Source organism: Trachurus trachurus, assembly GCF_905171665.1.
Source record: "Trachurus trachurus genome assembly, chromosome: 18".
Lineage (NCBI taxonomy): Eukaryota > Metazoa > Chordata > Actinopteri > Carangiformes > Carangidae > Trachurus > Trachurus trachurus.
In genome coordinates, this window is record NC_139909.1 from 17249166 (window position 1) to 17275826 (window position 26661).

The window sequence follows — 26661 nt, forward strand, 5'->3', positions numbered from 1 at the left end:
GCTACATTGCTGAGAAATGCATGACATGACAGGAATGCAGGCTGCATCCTCACCGAGGGCAGGACCAGGGTTACTGTAATGGTTGCTCAATGTCACCAAAGGATGTTGATGAAAACACACACACGCACACACACATTGGATTTACCGGTTTGCTTATCCTTAAATGATGCACACATTAGCACACGCGCTCTGCACATTGCACGTTACATGACAGCACACCCCTGCTGCTACAGAAGCCCACCTGGCTGCTGCTGCTGATGCGTTTTTACAACGCTGGCTGATTTGACTCATCCAGAAGGCCACAGGTGACCCCCCACAACTCCCCCTGCTCCCTCTTCCCTCCCCTCTTCACCCCCCCTGTCCTTGTGAAAACTGCACTATTGACATAATCTAATGAGAGGAGGATTTCCATCTATTTGCATCTGTTTCTTACCCGTCAATATTGATCGGTTGCTCATTTAACAGGCGTTTTACATGACAGGTGCCCCCGGTCGACCAAGTTAAATAAAGGCTCAGGGCAGACAGGACGCTGTGGAAAACAGACACGATATGCACAGTAGAGGTTTTTTTTTCTTTTAGCTGGAACTAAACTGCAGCAGTTAAACCAACAAAATAGACAAATAGAAACAACGTATTCAGGATGTATACGTACACGTGTGTGTAAATAATACATGGTTGTACACACTGTACATCGACTTACAGGTGCAGCAGTGTGTGTAAGCCAGCGGATCCATTCAAAACCTACTCAGTGTTTATATACACATACGTATACGTAGGCTATATTATGTTTTGATCCAGTTGTGTGTTTGAAATGTAACATCATATCTGATAGTGTAGGAGCTGAAAACAACACACATCCCATCTGTAGGACGTGGAGCAGAGAGGATGTTCAAACAAGTATTTTCAAAATGACATTTCTTACTAATGTGTTTTCATAAGCTAGCAGCAGGATTGTTTATGGTTTTCTTTTCGCCTTCTCAAGCACTTGACAGTTTGTATATAAGTCTGTTCCCTTTGTCAGCTGAGCTGCAAATACAGTCGAGGATTTAAAGGAACAGTTGAACATTTTCAGGAGGAAGAGGCTGTTTTCTTTCTTTACTTTCCTGTTTACACTTTGTTTTTTTGTTGTTGTTATTGAGCTTTACTTTTGGGCTTAGCTTTGAGCTAACTAAATATTTCCAGAGCTTTCAGTCGTATCTCATGGCCTTCATCATGGAGGATGAAGTTTACTTTGCGGAGTTGACCCGAGGCGATCCGGGACGCCGTGATCCCTGCCCGACAGAGTATGATCATCTGTTACCGCATGATCGAAAATACTCTTAAGTCTTGTGATAGCAACACATCTCCATGGCAACTGAGCAAACTCCCATCCACTGATGAAGGCCACAAAAAAATGTTTTTCCAGCTCTTAAAAATTCAGACCACATCCTCCTGTCACATCTGCAGGTGTGTCAGTCAGAGAAACACTTACCTCCCAGGCAGCACACACACAGACACACACTCTGCCTCCCATACACTTGCAGGCAAATGATCAAGGACAAGTCAAACAGGGCGTCTCTGATGCAAATGCTAAAACACCCATTTCAGGTGAAATCCCATTAAAGCCCATTAAATCTCTTCTGGCACAAACACAGACAAACCTGTTTTCACAACAAGGTGCTGCAACTGACGACACAAACGCACACAAACAAACAAACAAACAAACACGGGCCATGTAAATCTTAGCTTGTAGTCTCATCTATATATTTATGTTCATTTAACACATCCACCCCCGCCGGAGAAAGTAATAAACCTCGACCCAGACAGCTGTTAAGTATTCACGACTGTCTGTTTACAAGTGTTAAGCAGCCCCTGAAAATAAACTGGGCATGAGCTGGGATATTGATTAATAAGGCAAAAGCACACTTGCCCTTTTCCACAACAGCAGCAGCAGCAGCAGCAGCAGCACAAAGGTGTAAACGGGGGACCGGGGGGACGATGTCAGACCTCGCTCCTCGCAAACAATGAACTGTAGTGGACGGAGGGATAGTGGTGACTTAATACAGTGTCGGTAAACATGACCGCAGCGTTACCCGTTTCCCAGCCAGCTCCCCGGAAAGGTCAGCTGTCTTCTCACTGGCAAGGAGCACACAATCACTGTGTGAGTGTGTGTTTGTGTGTGTGGCTCCTGTATGTGCAGTGTTTTCTTTACAGATTAAGCACAACCTTAGTGAATCATAGGATTTATATTTGTGTTGCTATGATGCTCCTAAATGTCGTCATCCCTCGACTTAACATATCATTTTCACAAATCCGCTTGAATGCAGCTCAGCTTTAAAGCAAGACTCTTAAATAACACTTTATTCCTCCTAACAATGGGAACCTGAACTCACACGGTCGTTTTTTCACCAACATGCACGCTTCTCTTGCTTTCCTCATTTTTTCACTTTCCACTGGTAGGTAGAGAGAGAGAAAGAGAAAGAGTCGTGGTCTGTCTTTCTCTGTGAAGTTACTTCTTCCATTCAGCTTCCTTTTATCAATGCTATCATTCAGTTACGCAGCAACTCCACAGTGGCATTGTTTGCGCTGAAGCCCGGCTGGCATGGCGACCGGCACAGACAGGGAAGTCTGTTGCTCTGGTACAGTAGAAGAGGGATGTAGTGATAAGGGAGGAGAGGGGACCACAGTACCATCAGCTTTCTGATGCTGCTGGTGGAAATAAATACACGGGCCCGTCTACGTCGACCCAGCAACCGCCTGTGCCTTTGAGGGTCCAGAATGATATTCTGCACCCCAGTGTGTGTGGTCTGCACATCTGGAGGAGGATGGGACCCTGGGCTTGTTACATGCTAATGCTAAAGACGTCTGGAGGTTCAATTTTGTGGTAATTTTAAGATACTCCCTAAGTCAGTTGAACTTTTCTCTTGTGCTTCTCTAGTTTAATATTTTAGCTAAATGCTAAAGTGTAGTTTAGTTTCGTATGTAGCATTGTCACTTGGCCACAGATGCAGACACTGCAGCTTTAAAAGGATATACCAAAATGCTCTGGTGGAGAAGTTGTGACCTGCACATTCACCATGCTATGAAATAATCATTATGTAACATTATGACACATGAGGCAAATACTACTAACTACTTACGCTTTTGAAGTCACTCTGCCCAGCAGCCGTGTCTGGAAAGTAGTTCCGGCTGCATTTGCCTCTAAAACAACTCTGTCTCGTAATGTTACATTATTATCTCATAGCGTGGTGAATGTGCAGGTCACAACTTCTCCACCAGAGCGTTTTGGAGTTGTTGGATTGTGTATTTGATGAGTTTGATGAGCGACAGGGGACCTGTACCGTTCACCTCCATTGTGTTCACTGAGCAGCTCACGTCTCTGCCCCGCTGATCTCAAAGCAACATGCACTGATAATTAAAGGTAATGAACCTACTGATATGACTATAGGGATTGTGGCAAAAGGGCGAATTTGCCAAAATGATGAACTATCCCTTTAAGGGTGTGATTCACTGTGTTTGTGACTGGTAACACTTACTCTGGGATGTTTACACATTCAGAAAATTAGGTTACATCACCAAGTGATTGCAGTGACACACTCCCAGACACACAGACACACACACACACTCTCAGACACCTACGTCACACATTTGGCGGTAATGAAGGAATTTTGTGCCCTGGTAATTGAGGTTTGAGTCGACGCCGTTGTCATTGAAGCAGTTTAGGGTTCAAAGCTGCCATTTAACATGCTGTGAGTGGAGAGGGGGTGAGACGGGAGGGGGGCGAGGTTTAACATTTGGTGGGTCAGGCTGCACCTCTGTGATTTAGGAACTTCAAAGACCTGGTTGGAGCTGAAGAGAAGCCGCCAGAGTGATGGTGCATGTTTGAAAATTTATATCAATAAACACTATGCTGTATGAACTGTTCAGATACTCAACAAATGGCTGTTCATTTGTGCAACCACAGCCAGGTCTAAACATAAACATACAATCTATTCTTATCTTTTCGTCCATCTTTGAAGATTAAGACACAGATAATCAAACTCTGCAGAAGAAGCTGCACCACGATGTCAAACTGGACGTATGGAGTATAGTGGCAATGTGAAGATGATTTTAAAGCCCCCGTTGAGTGAAAATAAAATGACGTTTTTGTCCTCACCGACAAAACCTTGTTCCTCATTGTGGGCTTTCTCGTCTGTGTAGAGTTCCTGGTTTATTGTAACTCGTCTCGTCTCACTGCGGGGTGTGTGTGTGTGTATAAAGCCGAACATGAGCCTTTTTCAGAGTAGGAGTAAACAATAGTTTGTAAAGAAATAGCACAATCAGCACAACCTGCAGAATGAATAAATACTTCTTTTTTTTTTCTTTTTTTTTTTAAGAGAGAGGATGAGGTGTTTGTGGAGGGAGCTGGTTTAGCGGCAGTGTGAACGTGGTCTTCTCCTGTTTTAATGGTGTTGTGTGTTTAGCTTGTTTGGCGTTACAACAAACAAAGCCCTTCCCTCAGGCTGCAAGGAACATCTAGTCCTCGAGTGCTCTGCCTGCTGGATGATAGCTGTCTCAGATACAGTCAGGGCCCACATTTAGCATGAGCTTTATGTAACATACAGATGACATTGTCTGCAATCGGTTCAATTACACAGACTCAGACACAGAGGAGGAGATCTGTCTCTGCTTTTGCTCCACCGTGATCTTGAGACTGAAGTCAGAGCTTCTTTAAGTTTGGAGAGAATTAGCTGAATATTATACTTTATATTGCCAAATTAGAGGTGACATTGTCTTTTTCAAAGCAGAGCGACTGCATTAATGAATGGATTTGTTTGGAAAAGGAGGTTTAACATTTGCCTATCTGACGAGAGCTTGCGGGAAGCACAGGAATTTGCATTTTGTGATAACTCCCACGCTGCTGGCTGGTCCCCTGCTCTATCAAATGAACACACATATGCTTGAGGAAAACCAGGATTTCTGTTTTTTGTTAATTTACTGCGGTGCTAATTTTGGGGATCGGCCCTGGGTGCTCGCAGTGACTGAGTGTCAGCGTGAACGTGGTGGAGAGAGTGGTAACGTCCTGGGTTGGTTCTGCAGTGTGCAGCTCAACAGGCAAAGCCATTTCCTTTTCTCTTGACTGGAACAGCCTGTTCTGGAGGGTTCGCCATGAGCCAGAAAAACAAATAAATAAAATAGATAAATGAAATCACGTCTTTGTGCTTCAGACCTTCAAACCTTGCCAGAACTCAACAGCAACTTTTGGGAACACTTAAATCATTAGAAGGGAAACTGAGCACGTTCAAGCTATTTTTCATATTTTATCATTTAAAGCTGCACTGGTAAATATTTTTTTTTATTAAAAGTGGATTCAATTGTATGCAGTATGAAAGAGGTTTGTTTGTAGTGATAAACCCCTAGAGAAATATCACCCTACTCTGCAGGAGGAAGTGAGTGTAGCAAACTTTAGCTCAGTGTTTTGGTTTTATGGACTAAAACTTCTAACTTTCTCACAAAAACAAGCAGCAAAAAAACTCTGCAGTGCACAAACAGACAAAGTTAGCAATTAGCCAATGTGCACAGCTCAGCATTCAACAACTAGAGAGACAGTTATTTCCCTCAGGAGTGGGTGGAGACCAAAGCAGAGGTAAAAGGAGACTGATCAGGAGCACAACCCGCAATGCAAACAAACAATCAGGGTTTCCCCCAGTGTATTATAAGCCCGGCGGCCCGCCAGGCCTTACTTGCCCCACCGCCAGGCTAAACATCGTTTATTAATTTTTTTAATCAGTTTTTATACTCCATGAACACGCAATCGGGTGTCTTTTTCATCACCTGACAACGTCACAACTTCGTCGCGCATAACGGGACACGTCACAGACATCATGCTCATCAGACCGCATCTAATGATCAGCCCGCTGCTTCACCAGCTGACCGAGAGGAACGACGTTAACGTGAGTCGAGACCGCGGCTCCAAGAGGCTCTGTCAGCTGCTGTAGCACGGCTGCTAGCTGTTAGCTGCTAGCTGCTAGCTGTTAGCTGTTAGCTGGTAGCTGTTAGCACGTCGTCCCCTGCAGCGTCAGAGCTCCGGACTCCTGTGAGCCGCGGGGCTTTCACCTGATGTGAAAATGATCCATTGTTTCATTCTTCAGCTCGTAAAGTTCGCGATCACACATTTGTTTTCTAGTAGATCCGTGAGTGTCACGTTTCCATGACGACTGACCGGAAAAAGAGCGTGGTACGTCAGAAAAAAAAACAAAAAACATGGATCTATAATACATCCATGGAAATAACGTTACACTTTAACAATGGAGACACCAGGCAGTTGTTTTTTAGTTTTTAATGCAAACAGTTGATGTTATTTATTAAAAATTTTTTTTAATAATTATAATTATTAGGCTACTATTATTTTTTTTGTGGTTGATTGAACAGCATTTCAAGAGTGCCTTTCTGTAAGAAAAACTGGTGTTTAAATATGTTACATAAATGTCTTATAACGGATGTTTATGATAATATTTTCAAATTTCTAGTCAACTTTTAACATTGATCTTAAGGCCTTATGAAATTACTCCCTCTAAATGCTACTGCTCCATTAAAGCAGAAGTAAGTGATATATTTGTGTTAATATAAGTCTTAAATAGTTATATCTTCCGACAGCAATCACTTACATAGAGTGTTTGGACCGAAACACGGGTCTGTCAGTCACTCTGCTCTGCTCTGAGTCGAGGAGAAAACATTTATCGTATCCTACAGTTTTTATCCAATGAGGAGAGAGAACGGCATGCAGGGCTGTGTGTGCAGCCAAGGAACGCCGTGAATGTGGCGACGTAGGGACGAGGACTGTTATGGTGCGTTCAAGGAAACTCGTATTTTTCCGACCGTGAAGTCGTACCAGTTCGATCTGGTACGAGTTCACCGGTCGGAAGTTACGAGTGGCTGTTATAGTGACTTTCACCGGTAAAACAGGTCGGAAAAACACGAGTGGGTTGCCTGGAACGCTACAAAGTCGTAAGTTGTGACTTGAAGCTGTAATTTACGATTTCAAAAGCCTGCCTGGAACGCAGCATTAGCGAAAACGACCGGACCACTCACTTCTGCTTTAATGAATCTGTTACCTATAGGGCCCTGCCATCAGTCAATGGTCAGGGTCAGGCCCCTGTCACAAAAAAACACGCAAAAAACACCCTACCACCGGGCTTAACAAGTTTTCTGGGGGAAACCCTGAACAATAATGTTGCTCTATCTGCTTTAATTGTAATGAAGTGACTGTTTACCAAAACGTTTGAACTGTTATTGTTGTGTACATAGATTTTTTTTTGCTGTGGACAACATGTAATTGCAGGTTTAAAGCTGCACTTATCAATATTCTCACTCTCATAGATCAGTCAAGTGTATATTGTCAAACTGTCGCTTATGCTAATGAGCTCACGCCTGCAGCTTTAAGTCTATGGGTGACTGTCTGTATTGCTGAATATCAACTAAAAACATGAATGATTTATACTTTAATCCTGATCCTTGGTCCAGTTTCTACATTATTAATGACCTCAAATGAAAAGCTGCTGTTGCGTGGCCGCCCGTAGCCCCGCTCCGCTGCTCAGCCTGCTTCCCCCCAAAAAGTGGACAGCTGCGTCCCGTCCTCAATCAGGCTGGCTTTAGGACGGTGATCCCACCTAATGAGGCCCGTCACCAAACGGCCCGACTCCCCGTCCCCCTCCGGTGTATTTATAAAAGACTCTGGTGAAGTTTTCCACGTGCGTTTTCCATCACGCTCCCTGTTGCGGCCGCCGCTGACCCAGTACTGACATTGACATGGTGGGGGGTGGTGGGTTCAGAGTGTTCCTTCTTATTATTACTGAGAACCATCAGTACGGCACAGAGCCAGTCCCCACCGGGTGATAATGGGGCTTTATTTAATGGTTTAGCCGCGGCACCGATTTGAAGTCACTGACAGTCTCAGAGACGATCGATGACCCGATTTACTCGCATGTGAACATGTTGAAGTTGAATCCAATTTGAATTCTATTTTATTGAACTTTCTATGTCTCTTTTTAAATTTTTTTTTTTTTTTTACATTTTCTATATTTGTCCTCAAATTAGATCCTGCATCCGTGGTAAAATACACACCCGTGTGTTGTAAGGTCATGAATAAGCAGAAAACACTGGAGGCCATACAGCTGATTCACTCATGCAGAGAGCACCTCAGTAAAGAGATGTAGGTCACTGTACTCAGCTGTGGAGCGTTTCCTGCTGCGAGTGGCCTACAGTAGCACAACTGGCTGCCCTCACATGGCCCAAGGGGAGGGAGGGAGCGAGGGAGGGAAGGCGGGTGGCCAGGCGGCGGGGGAGTGGGCTTTTGTTGTCCCCACTCTGGCAGTTCAAGGTGTTGACCCCCCCCCCCCCCCCCCGACACACACACACACACACACACACACACAAACACCGGCTGCTTTTCATGTCATCTTTGCGTCAAACACAAAAACATACATACATGGTTCCTTCTTTCCTTCTTCTTTCTCACTTCCTCTATCTGCTCTGTTCTCAGTTTAATACAGACAGGTACAAACACTGAGCTAAAGTCGACTGACCAAGAACAATCAATCGGCAACTATTTGATCTGTTGATTATCGTTGAAGATTGGAAATTTTTTGCAGCTTTTTTAGCTTCTCAAAAGTCTGATTCAGTCTGATCCATATCATGAGAAGTTTTTGGTTTTGTGCCAGTGGGGAGACTTTGAGAAAGAAAGAAATCGCTGATGGTTTATCCCCGAAAACATAAAAAGAAATCCTCTGTTTCAACCCCGCGTGCTTTCAGAGTGAAAGGCTGAGAGGGGTCACAGCTTCGTCCTGTTACGAGGGCGGGATCCTGCTGTGATAATACTCGTCACCTTAACACAGGAAGGAGCCAATGCCATGCCCTTCATAGAAGCCTAAAACCGTCACAATGCCTTTTCTCGCTTTGCGTGTAATTTCTGACTAAATAAAGCACCCGTTTTCTGAGCGCTGAAAGTGAAACCTCAAATTGTATTTGTCGTGGGTTAAAAGAGATTTTTATATTTGCAGCAATGTCTGTACCTGATTCTCCACTGAGAAAATGTAAGGAAAAATAGATTCTCTATGTGTTTTGAGAGGGATTTTAAAGTTAGACATTGGGTGTCAGGAGCTACAGTCCCCTCTGATTTCAGGGACTTTCCCATGGCAGACGGCACGTGACGTGGTGGCCGGGGTGAGAGGGCCAAGAGGGGCAAAGACCGGTGTGGATTTCTCTGGTATGTCGTCCCCTCTCAAGTCTGTCTCCACCGATGCTCCAACCTGCGCTCACAACAAATCCCATAATCTAGAAAGTCATTTCCAGCATAGATAGATAGATAGATAGATAGATAGATAGATAGATAGATAGATACACTGCAAAAACTCAAAATCTTTCCAAGAATATTTGTCTTATTTCTTGTCAAAATGTCTCATTTATAGTCAAAACTAATCTCTTTCCATTTAAAATAAGACTCATCACCTAAAACTTAACATGTTTTTAGATCATTTTTACTTGTTTCAAACAAATTTTCACTTGAAATAAGTAGAAAAATCTGCCAGTGAAAGAAAGTTTTTTTTGTGCTTGTAAAAAAATTTTTTTAAGTGAAAATATGCTTGAAAGAATTAAAATGTGTCTAAAAACAAGCTACTTTTTATGTGATGAGTCTTATTTTAAGTATAATGAGATTTGTTTTGATTGGAAATAAGACAAATATTCTTGGTAAGTTATTGAGTTTTTGCAGTGTAGATAGATAGATAGATAGATAGATAGATAGATAGATAGATAGATAGATAGATAGATAGATAGATAGATAGATAGATAGATAGATAATGTCAAAGAGGTGGTTCAAAGTGACAGGCCTCCATGGGACACTGTAAGTGGACTGCTAATCCTTTTTAGCGCTGCTAACAGTAGCACGTCCTGGGCACCAACAGGTGTGGGCCCTCAGGAGCCACTTGACCTTGATCCGATCCAAAACGGATCCAGTTTGTGTTACACTTCAAAGCGGCTGATAACAGACCGACTTCCTTTCGCTGTCTGGCCTCTGGAAAAAATAGGTCAGCGCCGGTCTGTTTGGTCAGTTTCATGTCTGTTATGTTTTGTTTCCTTCAGTGAGGGACGTGTCACAAGCACGCTGACATTTCTGTCATTGTGTCGCCTCTGTTTACTTTCAGCGCAGTTATTGTATCTGAGCCTGTTTCCATTTTTCAAAAAAGAGTAAATAAAGTGTCTTTAATGACTTTCCTGTTGTCAAAATTGTGTCACGTATTCTTAGCTTCCACGCTGACGTATGTGTTTAAAAAAAAAAAAAAAAAGAATCCTGTCAAACAGGAAGGCAAAAATCTGGCAGAGTCAAACCTGCTGTCTGCTGTTCACCTGCCTGACATCTTCACATGTTCAACGCTGTGACAGAAGTGTCCAGAAACATTACAAATATTTCTTCTGGTGCTACTTTTTAAAAACATTTTTTCAAATAAGACTAAAAACCTCTCAGAGCAGTTTGTTTTGACAAACCTTCCTGGGTTTAAAAAGGAGCAGTAAAGGTTTGCACACGATGTACTCGACGTTCCTTCCTTTCACATAAACGTCATTTTAAATCTGTCTCTTCTAAGGCCACGCAGAGGTCTGAGCCGAGGATTTTGACAGTTCAGATATTTATAATTTGCACACATCTTCAAGCAAATGTACGACCCAAGAGGATGTAAACACGAGTGGCAATAAATCACAAACGGAGCGAGAGCGGCGTGCAGGATTTTGTTTGTTTAACTGTTCCACGCCGGCTTATTTTAAAGGTGCAGATATTTTTGTTCTTTGAATGTTATAATGAGCTCAGGCGTGTTTTATGACTGTAACATGATGCTTCATATATAAAGGACAGACATGAAATGATCAGTCAAACATGTTTATGGAAACAAGAAATAACAAGAAGACTTTGAATCTTAAAAGCAGTTAAAGCATGACTGAGCGCTAACAGTGACACTCAATGTAAATACCACAAAATGTATAGTAGTGACATATTTTACATTCTTTTTGAATGTATATGGCTTGAATTCCAACTCTCATTACAATAACTAGTCAAATATTTAAAGAAAAACAGGTTAAAATTGCTCAAATCCACCTAGTTAAACAGGAAAAACAGGTTAAAATTGCTCAAATCCACCTAGATTTGTGACATTTTTTTATTTTCTTGTCTGAATTTATCCAATCCAGTTCAAACAACCTGACTTTTTTCATACGTCACTTGAAGTTTTAAGTCAGAATTGTACATAATAAGCAATCTCACTTAGAAAGTATTGTGATATCACAATATTTAACTGTATGTAATGCAAAATTGTCTCTTAAAACTTCAAGTCACGGGTAAAAAAGGAAGTGGAACTCTATAATTCAAATTATGTATGTCCAGGAAAATTATATGAGTAAAGTGGCATTAAAATTTCAACCTTAAGAGTCCTAATTAGTAGGGAATGATTTTTAAATTAGAAGTGTTCAGACTGTATGATTCAAGTTATGACAGTAAGTTTGTTGCTTCTGTACACATCTGGTTTCTGTTTATATGTAACTGTTTTCTTACTTTTATTTTTTTTAGCCGACAGGGTCAGAGAACGTGGGGTACTGTACCCAAACACAGAACTTCTCAGAGGTCCAGTGGGAAAGTCTTAACCCTCAGCTTTCCTTCCCTGAGGCCATGTCACACACAGGGACGCTTAATCCCAGTCAGACTTGTCCAGTATGGACCTTTCTGTTTACTTACAGACACTTAAGAGGATTGAAAACTATTTATTTTTTGGGCCTTTTTCTTTTGTAAAATCGCCGCCGGTCAAAAACGTCCGCTTGGTTGGTTGTGCACGTACATCAGATCCCGTTACGCGATGCGGGCCAATGCATGGTGAGCTGCTCCCATCACGCTGCTGCTCATTGTTCATTGTTAACTTGTACAGCCGGGCATGTGACGTGTTCCTCGGTTCAGCTGTCTGCAGACATATAATCCATTAACCTTATATCCACAGAGCATGTTGGAGGCCACGCCGGCTAATTAAATGAGCGCTCCGGTTTTCTTCTTGTCTTTTCATTCTCTCCTCCTGCTTTCCTTTTTTTAATCTCTCTCTCTCTCTCTCTCTCTCTCTCTTTCTCTGTCTCTCTCAGGGTTGCGTTCATCACACATCTCGTGTTCGGGGCTGTTATTGAAACATTCCTGGGACGCCTGGGCGCAAGGAGCGTCTCCTTTTCTGGAAGTTTTTAGATCAGACTTGGTGGGCCTCCACACGTTTTGCTCTAGTTGTCTTCTCCCCCTTTATTTCCCCACTTTTTTTTTTACCAAAAAAAAAAAAAAAAGAGGAAGAAGAAAAAAAGAAAAGAAAAAAAGCTGTGGCCTAAGCAGAGGATTACTGATGCCCATTAAGGTGGTTTAGATGGATGAGCTACATCAGGGTTCAACAGGTCGGAGACAAACAGCTCCCTGTCCACATATTTAATTAAAGATAAGAGAGGCGACAGGCGGCTTCTATCTGATCTGGAGTTGAACTTTATTAGAGGCTCTGTGTTGTTGCCGTGGTGCGAGCTTTAACGAGTTTTTTTTTTTTTTTTAGCAAACAGACAAAAGTTTAGATGATTCACACCAGCTCCACCTCAGTTTGTATTGCACACCTAATCTGTTTTCCTTGTGCTTTATTACATGATTCAAATTGCCACAAAGGGTGGATCGGGTTTTGTTCAGACGTGTTAATGTGTGTGTGTAACCTGTAGCCTAGTGTGTGTGTGTGTTCTGGCTGGTAAAGAGTCTCTGCCTCTGTGTAGGTGGCTCTGAATTGTACAAAAAGTTTCTCCTGCCCTCTTGGAAACGTGGTAATAGTGCACCCGTGTGTGTGTGTGTGTGTGTGTGTAGCACTACATTGTTGTTTTTGCCTATTGATGATTTTGCAGTCACACATTCTTCTGCCATGCCCTGGTGCACCCTGGGGAGTTGTTGCAAAGCTCACCTGTCAGCATAGCTGCAGCTCAAGCCGAACAAAAGCCTAAAAAAAAAAAAAAAAAGCAAAGGGTGAAATAAGCGAGTGCTTTTATTTTGCAGGGGGGTGATTGAGGCTTTGCAAAAAAAAAAGCACTTATCAGATTTTTCAGATAGAGATATTTTCTGCCGTCTGTCAGGTTCTCTCCCTCCTGCTGGTCAACCTCATTAAAGCCACCGTGAGCTTTTTCTTCTTTAAAAAAAAAAAAAGTTTCCTCGTGTCACTGTGTCGGATAAGAAAATCAAAGGGCTCCATTTTTAACAGCTTTTGCAAACTGAGAAAAAAATACAAACACTTTGTGTATCTTGTTTCCTCCTCTACCACCAACTAACCCCCTCTCTCTCTCTCTCTCTCTCTGCACAAGCCGGTGGCATTTGTAGCCGTCTAATGATATTTGTGTCTTATTAATGGCTGCTGATGAGCTGAAATGGTAGACTCTCCAGAAGCTTTATTTACTTGCCTTTAAGACTTGACCCGTCACTTTGACTTATGACACTGCCATATGGGCGCTGGATACAGGGGACCCAGTCTGATGTCACATTCCTCCCCGTCTCCCCCACTTTGACAGGATTTGGAGCATCTTGTCTGGGCAGCGTGGTTATTATTATTATTATTTTATTTTCTACAGCTCTGAGTTGATCATCACAGGATAATGTTCAGTCATGTCATGTGAGGAGCAGAGGTTGTCTACGGCAACTCAGGCCATCGATAAAACACAGTCACGTATCAGAATAATACCTAACATCTCGTTTATCATCCGCGTGGTAAATACATACATACATTGTGGACGTGTGAAAGCTGATGAGGGTCTGGCCCGGAGCCAGGGGGGTCTAATGATCTGCTGACATGGCTGACACCCTGTGGTAATGTACTGGACAGAGAAAGGTGGAGAAGCCGAGTGACATTCAAGCGCCACGTCTCCTGAACTCGGCTCGTAGCTGCTGTTGTTACATCACAGCGACGGGACTCATGTGGCAGGTTCATTGGAAGCGTCCGAGCTTTTTGAAGAAGGCTGATCGGCCTGGAAAAGTCAAAAGATCTGTCTGGAAATAACACATTTTTTTTTGAGTCGACTTGACTATTTGTTCATTGTTCTATAGTTTTAACCCGAACTTTGTGTTTGACAATATAATAGAGTATAAATAGCTTTTTCCAGGAAGTTTAAAGGTGAAACCTGAGCGTCCCAACCACTCCTGAAAAGAAAGTGTCAAGTGACCAAAACAAAATGTCCACAGGGAACATTAAACAATGACGTACCTGCTGTGAATTTCATCTTTATTTATTTATTTAACCTCTTGCTTCTGTGTTTATACCTATAATTGACATTGATGTAGAGGAACATGGTCTCAGCACCATTAAAGGGATAGCTCACTGTCTTAACCTGCAGTAGATTCCCTGTTTGGTAAACCAACTGGGATGACTATCAGACTAGCAGAGCTGTGTGTTGTTGCAGGCCTAAATTCCTCTGTTCAGTAAGAGTTGCATGATCCTTATATAATGAGGCGTAATAATAAGGTTAGATTGGATCAATCCATTAATGTGAGTCTAATGAATTTCTTTATCTCCACTATCTTGTTAGCCATGCTAGCAGCGCAGACAGGAAAGTTTCATCCATCACTTTGTTCCGAGTTCATCTTTCAACTGCACACACACACCTAAATGAAACAAATAGGATTTTTGCATGTGTTTTAATATGTTGATGATGACACGTCTTTTATTGCGATTTTGGTCATTTTTTCTTTCTCATCAATAGTTTTACTGTTCAGTCTGCAATAAAATGAAACAGTAGCTTTGATGTATAGATCCTTAACATCGACAGGAAGCCCTTCACAGGCCATGAGCAGGTAGAGTGTATACAGTAAAGTGATTCCCTGTTCGACAGCGGCGGCAGCATGGATGAAGCTTGAAGCTCTCATGCTGTACGTACCAGACCAGCTGCTCGCAGCAGTGTTTGCATGGGATGTGAGGTGCAAAGGGAAATTCTTCATGAATGCATGATGCGTGTTTTTAGCAGTTCTCAAAAGAAGTATCTGCTGTGGATTTTAGGTGCTTTCCCAATGTTTATTTGATTTTCAAGGCAATTACGTTTTTTTTTAACCTGATATAGTTTGATCCGGGCAGCCTTTCTGAGACATGGCCGCACTCTGAGGGCTGAACATGCAAAAAGGGTCAAACTCCCCGATCTGACTCTCATCAGTCTTAAAATGTGGCGCGTTCGCTGACACGTTCTGTCATCTGCTTCCTCATCGCTGTCGTCCTGCTCTGCCGGTCGCTGATCGAGTCTGCCTGCCGCCACCTGTAACGCCACCCGCGTCGCGTCTCTGTTGTCTGTCTAAGAGAGACGCGTGCGCTGTGTCGAGAAAAAACGAGACAGACACAATGTCTGTGCGAGAATGTGTGAGAGCAGGAAATAGCCGAGGACACTGGGAAAAATCTTTGAGCGGTTTGCACGGTAAGAAGAGACGGCTTCAGTCCTCTTGGCTCCCCAGAGTCGCATGTCAAACCCATCACATCCTGCTATCTTAATTTCACGTCGGCTCTGCTCACACCCGCTCCCCCTCCCCAAAAGCCTGGATACTCTTACACTGAATGTGGCTCCTCGTCCAAGATGCGGCTTGAAATGAGATGTACTCCTCCCCCTCCCCCTCCCCCTCCTCCTCCTCCTCCTCCTGGGCAGAGAGCTTCAGTCTGGTGGCTGCCAACGGCTGACAAGATGTCTCGATGCCCCCCAAGTCCATTCAGTCCCTGCTGATGAAAGTCTAACCTTCTTTTTTGTTACTGTGACCAAACACCCATGCGTCCCTGCTGTGAAATATGAGAGACTGATATTCCTCCAAGGCTACATCCACAAAAAGACACATCTCTTTTCTGACATGTCCTCCAGCCATCAGATCAGCACTAATTTGGAGCTTTTGAGCTGAGAAAATTGAGATTTTTTGAAACGCTTGGCTTCATTTTAGTCCTGGGAAAGTCTTACATGTGCGGGAAATCAACTGCACGGAAGACAATCTATTTCCTCTTTGCACTGACTAACTCATGCTCTGTGTACACGATTGCTCAGGTATTTTTTGGGTGTGAAAGTAATGAACATGGCAGTGTTTGAGTTTGAATAAGTTTCAATGCTGTGACACCTGTGCAGCATCTTGGAGTTTAATTCTTCTATTAAAACAAAAAAAGGGAAATCTCATTCACTGGATTTGAATTTTTCAAAAAATCTGATCAAATGGTCAGTAAAACATGTCCATTAGTTATAATTATTGCACATTGTGTCGTCTTTTTTGTAGCATTTTCTGTTATTTCTTGTCATTATCAAGAAATCTCTCAATCATTTCCAACTCCCTCACTACATATAATATAAACCATCAGCAGAATCATCTTTCAGATTTACTGCAGGATCTTTGATGTCATTTTCTTTTTCTTAGTGGAAGTTTTTTTTTTTTTTTTTTTGGAGCAGTTTTATTAATAGAAGTTACAGTTCTGTCAGTTTGAGGTGAAACAGAGTGCAGAGAAACTCGTGTCTCCTTCTGTGGTCATTTCTGTCACATTTACACATCAAACCGTTGAGAAGATGTTTACCACGGCTGACGGGTTTTTGAAGACGTACAGAACAGACCGCACGCACGCCCAGAATTGAGGCGAGTTAGCTTCGTCTGTGGCATAAACATGATGTCTGCATGTCACAAGGGAGCTGGTTCAAGGAAGTCCCCAAAAAAGTCACAGTAAACACATTAGACAACCACACACTCCTCTTTTTTATTGCTTCTTTTGTCACCTACTTAAAAAGCTAAAAGAAAAAAAGACTGAGCTGTCTTAATGACATGCATATAGAGTTAAAAAATAAAATAAAAAATACATCCAGAAGTGCTGGAATTCACTTTGAAGGAAGCAGCTGACAGCTAAATGCTTTTGTTATCAGATTCTTTTGAACCAGACCCGCCGCCGCACTCTGTGACAGCTTGCACGCATTTTATGAGTTACAGCAAACTGAGTTACTGTACGACCGCTTTCCTGTTTGTGTTTGCCCACTGCGAGTGTGTGCTTAACATCTGCATGCGTGTTTGAGCGAGGGAGACCTCTGCCATTGTTGAGCTCATACATCCTGACAACTGGGAGCCTGACGGGTTAAAAATAACCCAGTGCTTTCCAATTTTGTCATCTTTTGGGACCGCTTCTCCCGGCTGTTTTGATTTTAGCGTGCGTCCCCCTGGAACGCTGGGGGTCACCACCGGCAGCCGCTTCCTGTCACATGGTTTCTTTGCGGTGGTGCATTGCAAGTGTCCCGTAACATCCTCAGAGATAAGAGGAAAGAAAAAAAAATTAAAAATAAAAATAGGACACCTGGGAAGGAAACGATGGTGCTGTCACATTTCTGTTTTTCACCCTAGGAGGGCCAGCCTAAATCCTGTCAGTGAATGACAGCACTTTTTCTTTTGTTTTATCTCACAATTATCTTCTCGTCTGTGCACTTCACAAGACAAATCAGTTCACGGAGGGATCTCTGCTCACATGTAGAACAGAATTAGGCCACTAGTATACAAAGAAGTGAAGAAGAGTAAAAAAAAAAAAGAGAAAAGAACATCAACGTCATTGAAAGTTGTAATCGATTCTGACGTCTCTGCAAAACAGAGAATAAAAGTGAAACTGAGACTCATAAAAGGACGTACAACCATCTGTGTGTGTGTGTGTGTGTGTCAAACGCCAGTAAAGTATTTGGGTTTTGTCCCTGTTTAAATAACCAAACAGCCGAATAGATATGCATGCTATGCAAACAGCAGGCTAAGTAAGCTATGTAAACTGGCCTGGCGAGCTAAGCAAATTCATTATGTAACTTGTTCTCAAGCATCAGATGCTTTTTGACAGGACACAGATGGACACAGCTAAACTGAAGATAATCTGGAAGAGCTTTATTATGTTGATAATACTTCCTGTTCTTAATAGCTGCACTTTTCCATCTAGGGTCTCATAGCAAGGCTGCACACTGAAGTGTTTTTTTTTATGTCTATTTTTGCAGTGCATAAGTGAGGAATTATGATATGTGCATGTATATGGTGCTCTGGACAGCTTGGTGGAGGTCAGCGGGGTTGTCATGCCAGGAGCGAGCGAGCTGGTCGTTTTTCTACTCGCTGCAGCTCATTCGAAACACCAGTGGAGTCATTTGGTCAGCGTCATGTCAACAGGTGGAGGATTTAAAGCCGTGGCGGTTTTTACGCTCGCTCCAACCGACTGTGTCTGTTTACGCAAGAACAAATGATCGCTCAATTTGTCGTGAGGTTCAAGTCCAGTCGCGGGCCCCTGCTGCTGCCAATACTGGTCTCTTCATTTGACACGTCGGACATCCTCCCCAGTGTCCTGCTCATCCAAACTTAGACCGGGCATTCGTCCAATCAAATGGCTCCTTTTGCTACTCCTGTGGATTGCCAAGTGGCAGCTCTATAACTAATGTGTCAAGTCTACAGTAAACAGATCCCACTTCAAAAAGCCACAGAAAATGCCACACGGCGGCCTATAGGCTGCACAAGTTCATGTATTTAAAATAGTTGCAGCTTCTTTTTGCCTTTTTTTGTTTATATCTGGCTCTGTTGAGTGTGAATATTGTTTTCAAATAGGGCTATTAAGAAAGCAATGAAGGGAATAATAGGAATTTAGGAAAAACATATGTTTGTTTTCTTGCCAAGAGTTAGACGAGAAGATGGATACCACACTAGCAGCTAGTTTAGCCTAGCATGAAAACAGGGACTAGCTATCTTAAAGGGATAGTTCAACATTATGGGAAATTGGCCCATTGCCATAATCCCTATAGTTTTAGGAGTTTGTTACCTTTAATAGTCGGTGCAAGCTATTTTTAGAACGGTGGAGCAGAGCCGTGAGCTGCTCAGAGCTACGCTACGGAGGCTAATGGGACAAAGTTGTTTCAGAGGTAATTCATGCAAAACCGCTGATGCGTGTTCCTGTCGCGGACAGTCTTTCGGCAAGCAGTCTCTGCATTTGCCTCGAAAACAACTCTGGCTCGTAACGTTGCGTTATTATCTCATAGCGTGGTAAATGTGCACCGACAATTAAAGGTAACGAACCTAGTCCTAAAACTATAGGGATTATGGCAATGGGCCAATTTGCCAAAATGTTGATCTATCCCTTTAACCCTAACCCTACTGTTTAAAGATTACAAAAGTGTTGTTTTTGCACTTCATGTTTTATACTTGTGATGACATAACATGATAACTGATACTCTCAATAAGCTAATTAACAAATAAAAAGTGTTTATGCTGCTAAGCTAACTAGCTGTAGCTTTGTTTGTACGCCTACAGCCATGAGAGTGGTGTCATTTCTTTCATTGTGTCTCATCAAGAAAGTGAAGAAATGTATTTTTAGAAATGAACTTATGTTGTAACAGCATGTGATAAATTGTACTTTAGAAATCCATACATCACAAGTTTTGAGTTGTGGAGTTGTATTTGATTCACATAAAAGCTGTGAAATTCATAAAGAGTGAACGCTTTCAACGCCGTAAAGTTGATTTACTGATCGTCACTTTTTCGCATTCTTTAAGTTTTCCATTGTACCGATATAGCTCCTCAGACAGCCATGAAATGACCGACGCATGTGCTTGGGTTCATGTTGCAGACGTCTATTCATTGTCTGGGGTTTAGATGTTTCTGCCTCGAGTGCTGCGCGGCTTTCGCTGCCAGACAGACACCGTCATTATGCGTTAGGCCTTGCACGACTTGTTTAACAACCTGCTATAAGTTCTGAAAAGTGCTCCGTCCTCGTGCACCAAGTTTATGGAGAGATCCTGAGGACTGTGACTTAAATCTTATTAAAATGTGGTTTTGATTTTATATGTGTGTGTTTGTGTATAATTTACTGTTTCTGTAGTTGTTCAGATCTGTGTGTGTGTGTGTTTGTGGCTCCACTGAGACAGTTTGGCTCCTGGCCAGCTCAAACTGTCCATTGCTTGGAAGGCTTGAAGTAATGGGCTCACTTCCCCACTGGGACGGGAGGGGGACTGAATAAAAACAAGGAGGAGGGCGGGTGGTGGTGTGGTACCGTGGGGACGCTGCAGAGATGACAACAGCACACGACGGCGTGCAGCGGGAGCAATGACTGTCTGCTGCTGAGCTGCCTCCCAACAAGATTATTCATATTTCTAATTAATCATTTGTAAATAGTTTCAGTCTCTAAATTCAAATCAGCAAATTTCATATTTAGCTTCAGGGCCCTTGTGGGAGATCCAAGTTTTTTGTTTTCTAGTGACATTGGTGACATCTGTGAGACTGAGGCTTGAACTTGTTTTACTTGTTGGAGTAATGTAATGACTGAGGAGTCCCTGCAGCTAAAAAAAAAAAAAGGCTCAGAAACTCATTTCACAACTTGTCCTCCCTCCAAATCACACAAGGAAGTGGGAGCGCATTTTTTTCACTAAATGCCACGTTGAGGGTGGAGCCATCTTTGTCTAAGTCCGTCACTATCCTCAAAACATTATGCGCGGTAGACGAGCATCTTCATTCTTGATTCAGCATCATCACGGCTTCACATTTAAAAATCAGCCCTGTCTTTAGTTTATCACCCACTGTTTGCTAACACCTCACACACACACTGTTGAAAGCAATTGACCCAAAGCCAATTATGTTAATTGCCGTTGTGTCCACTGCGGACACGTGTGCTCACTGTGTAAACTTCCCCCCCAGGTGCAGTTTAACCCTCTCCTGACCCTTCACATCTGACTGACGTGAATATTTTATTTCTTTTTTTGTTTCTCTCTCTGCAGACCCCTGTCTCACCGTGATGCCGCCGTGCATAGGCGAGGCCGACCGCTTCAGTCTGGAGGCGCTGCGGCACATCCACAAACAGCTGGACGACGACAACGACGGGGGAATAGAGGTCAACGAGAGTGTGGAGGTGAGCTTTCACCAGGAGTGTATAGGCCCCCCCGAGGGCGATGTTGGCTTTAAACAACACACACAAGGGTTAAAGTGACAGTTTCCAACCTGAGGTCATGGCCTCGTGAATAAGAATGATTTTAACTTTAACATCTACGCTGCTGCTGGTGCTTTTCACGCTGCAGCTCCCATACTATCCATATGACCACTTTCCCTTGTTACCATCTCTACAAAACAAAATAATAAGAATAAATCCACTGTCTCTTATATCGTTAGCTCAGCAAAGCCCAACCGCTTGTTAAACCCTAAGTGTTGACACGGGAATACTTCTGCTGTCACCTCTGAAAGTGGATCACCACATACAAGTAAATATTTAGTTTACAGAGCAAACACTGACTAACAGCCTGTAAGCAGCGCGCCGGGCTTCGTAGCCGTCCCAGAAGTCAAATAATTTTGGACATTTAGCCGGTGGTCATCATCAACGGAGAGAGCCGAGCCGTCGCAGTCGTGACCTCTGGAACACACTCACACGCACGTACTTAAATGTGTTTTTACAGACAAAATATTGATTTTTAATATCGTTTTATTTGATCGATGCATGCACAAACACCACTGTGTAACTATTAGCATAAGACAGGCCTTAATCTGAGACTTGGTAAATGTAAAAGTGTGGTTTGTGCAGGTGAAAGACGACAGCAGTGACAAAGGTGCATCGTGTGAGTGTGTGTAGTGTAGGAAGAGAAGAGGCAGGTTTGTGTGAGTATCCAGAGGGCTCGGCCTGACACCTGAGACCACTCTGACCCGCCGTGCCCTGCGTGTCTCTGGGTAATCGTCGACCTCTTACGTTCAAAAAGAAACCACTCGGGACCCTGGTTGCATTTTCTGTGTGTGTGAGAGTGTGTGTGTGTTGGCAGGAGTCATTTTTAACTGGCTGAGAAGTGCTGGTGTGAGAAACAGTTATACCCTGCAGCCCTGCGGTGACGCCTCAGTAAAGAGCTGGATCCTATATGAGTCCTGTCTAAAGACCCCCGAGGGCTGCAGTGTTGGAACTGGCCCCCGGCCCACAATGAGTCAGATGTGTGTGTGTGTGTGTGTGTGTCTGTGCGTGTGTAACTCACCCCCCGATTCTGTTCGGACGAAGCGGCGGGCCACGTACGTACGGCCCCTCCTGAACCCGCTTTCACCCTTTGTCTTTATAAGGCAAATGAGACGTGTGCGTTTCTTCTTCCCAGCAGAAAAAAAAAAACACAAAGTTGTTTTTGGCCGCCGCTCATTACCGAGGATTTCCAAGCTCCTTCTCTTGAGCTCCGCTGGCAGCCGGAGCAATGGTTTCATAACATGATGGATGCACCTTTCACCAAATTAGTGGCTGTCTATCAGTTACTTTTATTGGGAGAAGACGGACAACGTTGTGCGAACCTGAAACAAGCGGATTTGCAGCGCCAGGTTGTCTTATATCGAGAAAAAAGACCGAAAGCTAATAGAATGTGCAGCCGTTTGAAAACTTGTGATTAAATAAACTTCTTCAGATTGACTCAAGAAGGAAAAAAAGAGTCTAATTGAGGGTCTTGATGTAACTTTGAATCAAATTTCACCCAAAAGCATTTCTTCCTGGCACTGACGAGTTGAAAGGAGTGACACACTTCTGGGGAATGAAGGGTCCTGGTCCTGAAGAGGGCGAGGCGTCTGGGTCGGGCTTCATGTGGCTCTCAGGGGCCGAGACCCTCATTGCTGAAACCTTACACTCGGCTAACAACAACAACAACAACAACAACAAAAACCCACCACCCTGTGGCACTGCTTTTTCGTCCTCCTCCTCATCGTCGTTGTCGGCGTCTTCTTCTCGCGTTACTTAAAATTTAAGAGGATGACTCAGATGAGTGGAAGGCCATATTTGTAATGTTAAAGCCGTGGTCAGGATATCCAGTTTTTCATGACACGCATTTCAGAGATTCTTGTGCTGGTGGTAAGGATGAAATGAGAGGTCCGGCTGTCACAGAAGAAGGTGGAGATATATGGGGGAATTTGGCATTTGGCTTATGTTTACCTGTTTGGGTTTGTAGAGCATGTAAAGCAGTAATGGAGATAATTTATGAGGAATTTGATGGAGGATAAAGAGGTCTGGCTTCTTTTCGTGTGTTTCACTTTCCAATCCAATACATTTTTTGGTGCTAAGTTAAAAAAACGTGTGTTGTTTTTTTTTAGGCTTTTCTATCTTCTCAAATGTGAATTTTTGCCATTTCTCATTTTTGCTATTTGCTATTCTTTGCAGAATAATCGAGACAATAAATGATGGCAGATTGAAATGATGATGAAAATGATCAAACTCTGCAGCCGGAAAAGTTGTTGGTCTCTCAGCACCTGACCACGTGTGACACATGGGTTCAAAGCAGTCTTGTGGCTATAGTGGCTTGGTGCTCGAACTTTCCGTACATTTGCAGCAGCATTGTCAAAAAACAAAAAACAAGAGAGATTAAGATTAGTTAGATTAAGACAGTATTCTGGTTTCCTGGAGTCTAGTAAATGGTGTAAACCATTCTCCTTGATTTTACCAAGGATTTCAGCTATGAATTAATTGGCTTCAAACTTCTTAATGGTATTTTTGATGCTCATTTATGCGCCATAATGAAGTAAGGTGTTGTATTGTAGCTGACAGGATCAGTTTTGTGATTTAAAGGAATTTATCAGTCACATGTGAGTTACCTGGCAGCGCTGAAATGTAACATTTGCTTTAATCTTTAAAATCCTTCCGTATCTTAACAGCAGTCGGCATTGCCAAGCTACAGGGAAATTAACCCCCACAGAAATATTAACATCTACTCATGTTTCACAGTTCGTATCAGTGGATGGTTGCTGAGTCATCGACTTCTTGTGTGATTAACTTCATGACAAACTGTGTATATAGCCTACAGTACAGTATTTAATGTCATGTCTTTCTTCGGATTAGCTTCTGCAACCTAGCACATGCTAATGTAACCATGACTTTTTTTCTTTTTTTTCCTTTTTTTTTTTTTTTTTTTTTTTAAATTTCATTCATTTGATGCACTTTAACAGCTTTACTATTGGGTCCAGTTTGCAGTAAATTACACACATACACACACAAAGTGCCCTCCGGCTTGTGTGTGCTTAAACCTGTTTAAACTTTGGCTGCAGAGTGAGAGCAAACAAGGAAGCGGTGCAGGGCCAAACGCGTCTCTCAGTTCCCTTTACAGCTACAGTATCCACCGACACGTCACGGGCACAGAGTTATCAGTCGGCCCGGTGAACAAGAAAGGCTTTGACTGCTGTTTGAAGTTGATATTTGGAGCAGCAGAGTCACAGCAGCGCACAGACACAGCCCTTAGGGGAAGCGAAGCAGGTGGATCTTTGTCAGAATCAATCGGTGTGATGGGGGTAAAAAGGTAGATTTTGGCAGTTTTTATGTCACTTTTAGTAGCTTTATCATAGATTTTGTCATCCCTGAAGCTGGTGTCAGATCAAAAAACATCGTGCTGAATAAATGCAAACAGGAATTCACTCCCCGTGTGTATTAATAGCCTCAAAACCAATAGTAATATTTTTTTACGGTCTTCTAAAAGCATCTGTAATTGGACCACCGTGGAAGAATTTGATTAGGAGTCGAATCCAGCTGTAATCCTGATAGGCACAATCCTGTCTCTGGTTACTGTATGAGTCTGGGCATGATCATGGAGTGTGGGGGGGGTGGTGGTGGGGTTTGAGTGACGTTCAAGGGGGGGTCTGCTCCTCTGCCCAGTCTTTGGGGACGGCAGGTGCACGTCCCCTCCTCGTGGGGTTGGTGGCGGTTGCTTCGGGCTACGCGATTCCCCCGTCTGCCAAGGAGACGTTCAGCTGGATCGTGTTGCATCACTTTGAAACTGCGAAAGCCTCAGCCGACATGAAAGTGGGGAGTGGGGAAGGGGGGTTCTGTTGTATGTGCTGGGCTCTAATAGTTCCTGACAGACCTGGGTGGAATCGTTGAAGTCCTACATCTGTACAAGCGCTCCGTGTATATATGTTTTAGGTCAGTGTGATCAGACGACATTGGGTGGGTGGGTGGGTGGGGGGGTCTCGGCGGTATCTTTAGACAGGAGGGATCGCAGAAGGTTCTCGAAGGTGTTTGTTGACTCGTCTGGGAATGTTCTGCGGAGAGGGAACGTTCCCCTCGCAGCCTCCTGCTGTGAACCGAGACAAAACGTTGAGCTATTTCTTCCTGAACAAAAAAAAAAAAAAAAAAACACTTTGAAGAACACTCTGGATAATCCGCAGACATCTCTGTCACTGGAGTTTTTTTATTTTTTATTACTGGAAACGCTCTCTTACCAAAGAAAACTGTCCGTGTAAATAAAAGGTTGGCAGCGTATTTATTAGTGGATTCTTATTTTTAGAAGATGCTGCTGTTATATGTCTTTTTTTTTTTTAAATGATGAGTGAGTAACACAAAAGAAAGCCCACTCACTTCCCCTTTTTGTCAGTGTAGGTCAGTGTGATGATGCATACACTATCAGCTCTATTTATAGAACATTGGATTTTTTTTTAGTAGCTCATTTGTTTGGCAACTCAAGCTAGAAATAGACATGTGTATCATCTGATACTTTAATCCGTAAACACCTGAATCCATATGATACATATACACTTTTAGTACAACTTTGAGTTTCATAATTTTGGATCCTTCAAAAGAAAAAAAAAAAGACAGAACTGACTTCTGGTGCTCTAAGAACATCATGATAAAACAATTTAATTTAACTTCTGACAAGGAGTTATGCAAAGACACCCTCTTTGATCTCGGGTTAAATAACGGGAGCTTTGCAAAATAAAAAAATGTAAAAAAGCACGAGGAAGATAATGAAAGTGATGGTTTCACAACTGAAGCTGCCCAGCTGTCATGTGTGATAAATCAGTTGTGCTCCAAGTAGTTTGAGTGTTGCATAAATCAAATCCAAGCACAGCAAACTTTTTTTTTTTCTTTCTTTTTTTTCCCCCCAGTCCCAAATTTAGGGCACATTAATAACAATTAATCAAATCTGCAGTTAATCTGCAATTTCACGTATCTAATGGATTTGATTAATGTGGAGGTATATCGTGGAGTAAATTCATTTTGGCCTTATGATGATAGATGGCGGGTGATGGATGTAATAACCTGCAGTAAATTAGTTGAGTAGATGTGGACAGATGGGCTGATACCGTCGATATCAGGGGGTGAAAGGAGTCACAGTCGACTGCTGGCGAGAGCAGAGGCTCATGGGAAGAGTCTCAAACTCGGCCAACTACCCCCAGTCTGGAATCCGATGCGAACAAATATGTCTTTGTTTGCCACTGTGTCTGTGTGTGTGTGACTATGTGTCATACTCTGTCTATGCTGGCCCTCTATGTATGTATGTGTGTGTGTGTGTGTGTGTGTGTGTAGATATTAATGTCTTTATCAGTTTTTTCTTGCATTAATTTCGCCTCTTTTGACATTTCAACAGGCTCCGTGTCGTGGCTGTAATTATCACAGCTTTCACACTCGAATCTAAACGCTCGACCACAGAGGCCGCGAGGCGACCGCACAAAGGCTCACCACATATTTCATATGACTCCATAAAACATCACAAAGCTGCCTTTGACCAGATGCAAAGCTGCTCCGCCGGGCTGCCCGCAACCAAGCACTTCAAAACAATTACTGCCATTTTTAACGCTCTAATCATTCAGCATCTTTTTTTTTTTTTGTCTTTTTCTATTTTCTTGAGTCAAGTTATCTTTCTTTTCCGGATTAAATATTTTACTTGGAGCCTTTATCTGTGGTCTGTTGCACA

The 26661-nt window shown here is 42.9% G+C and overlaps 1 protein-coding gene across 2 annotated transcripts in view; it reads left to right on the top strand.

Moving 5' to 3' along the window:
- The window catches only part of stim2b (stromal interaction molecule 2b), a 41154-nt gene that overhangs the window by 948 nt on the left and 13545 nt on the right, over positions 1–26661 (top strand). For both annotated transcript variants that reach the window (XM_083992995.1, XM_083992996.1), the window contains exon 2: positions 20758–20888. In XM_083992995.1, the coding sequence (XP_083849121.1) occupies positions 20758–20888 (131 nt within the window). The remainder of the gene's footprint in view (positions 1–20757; positions 20889–26661) is intronic.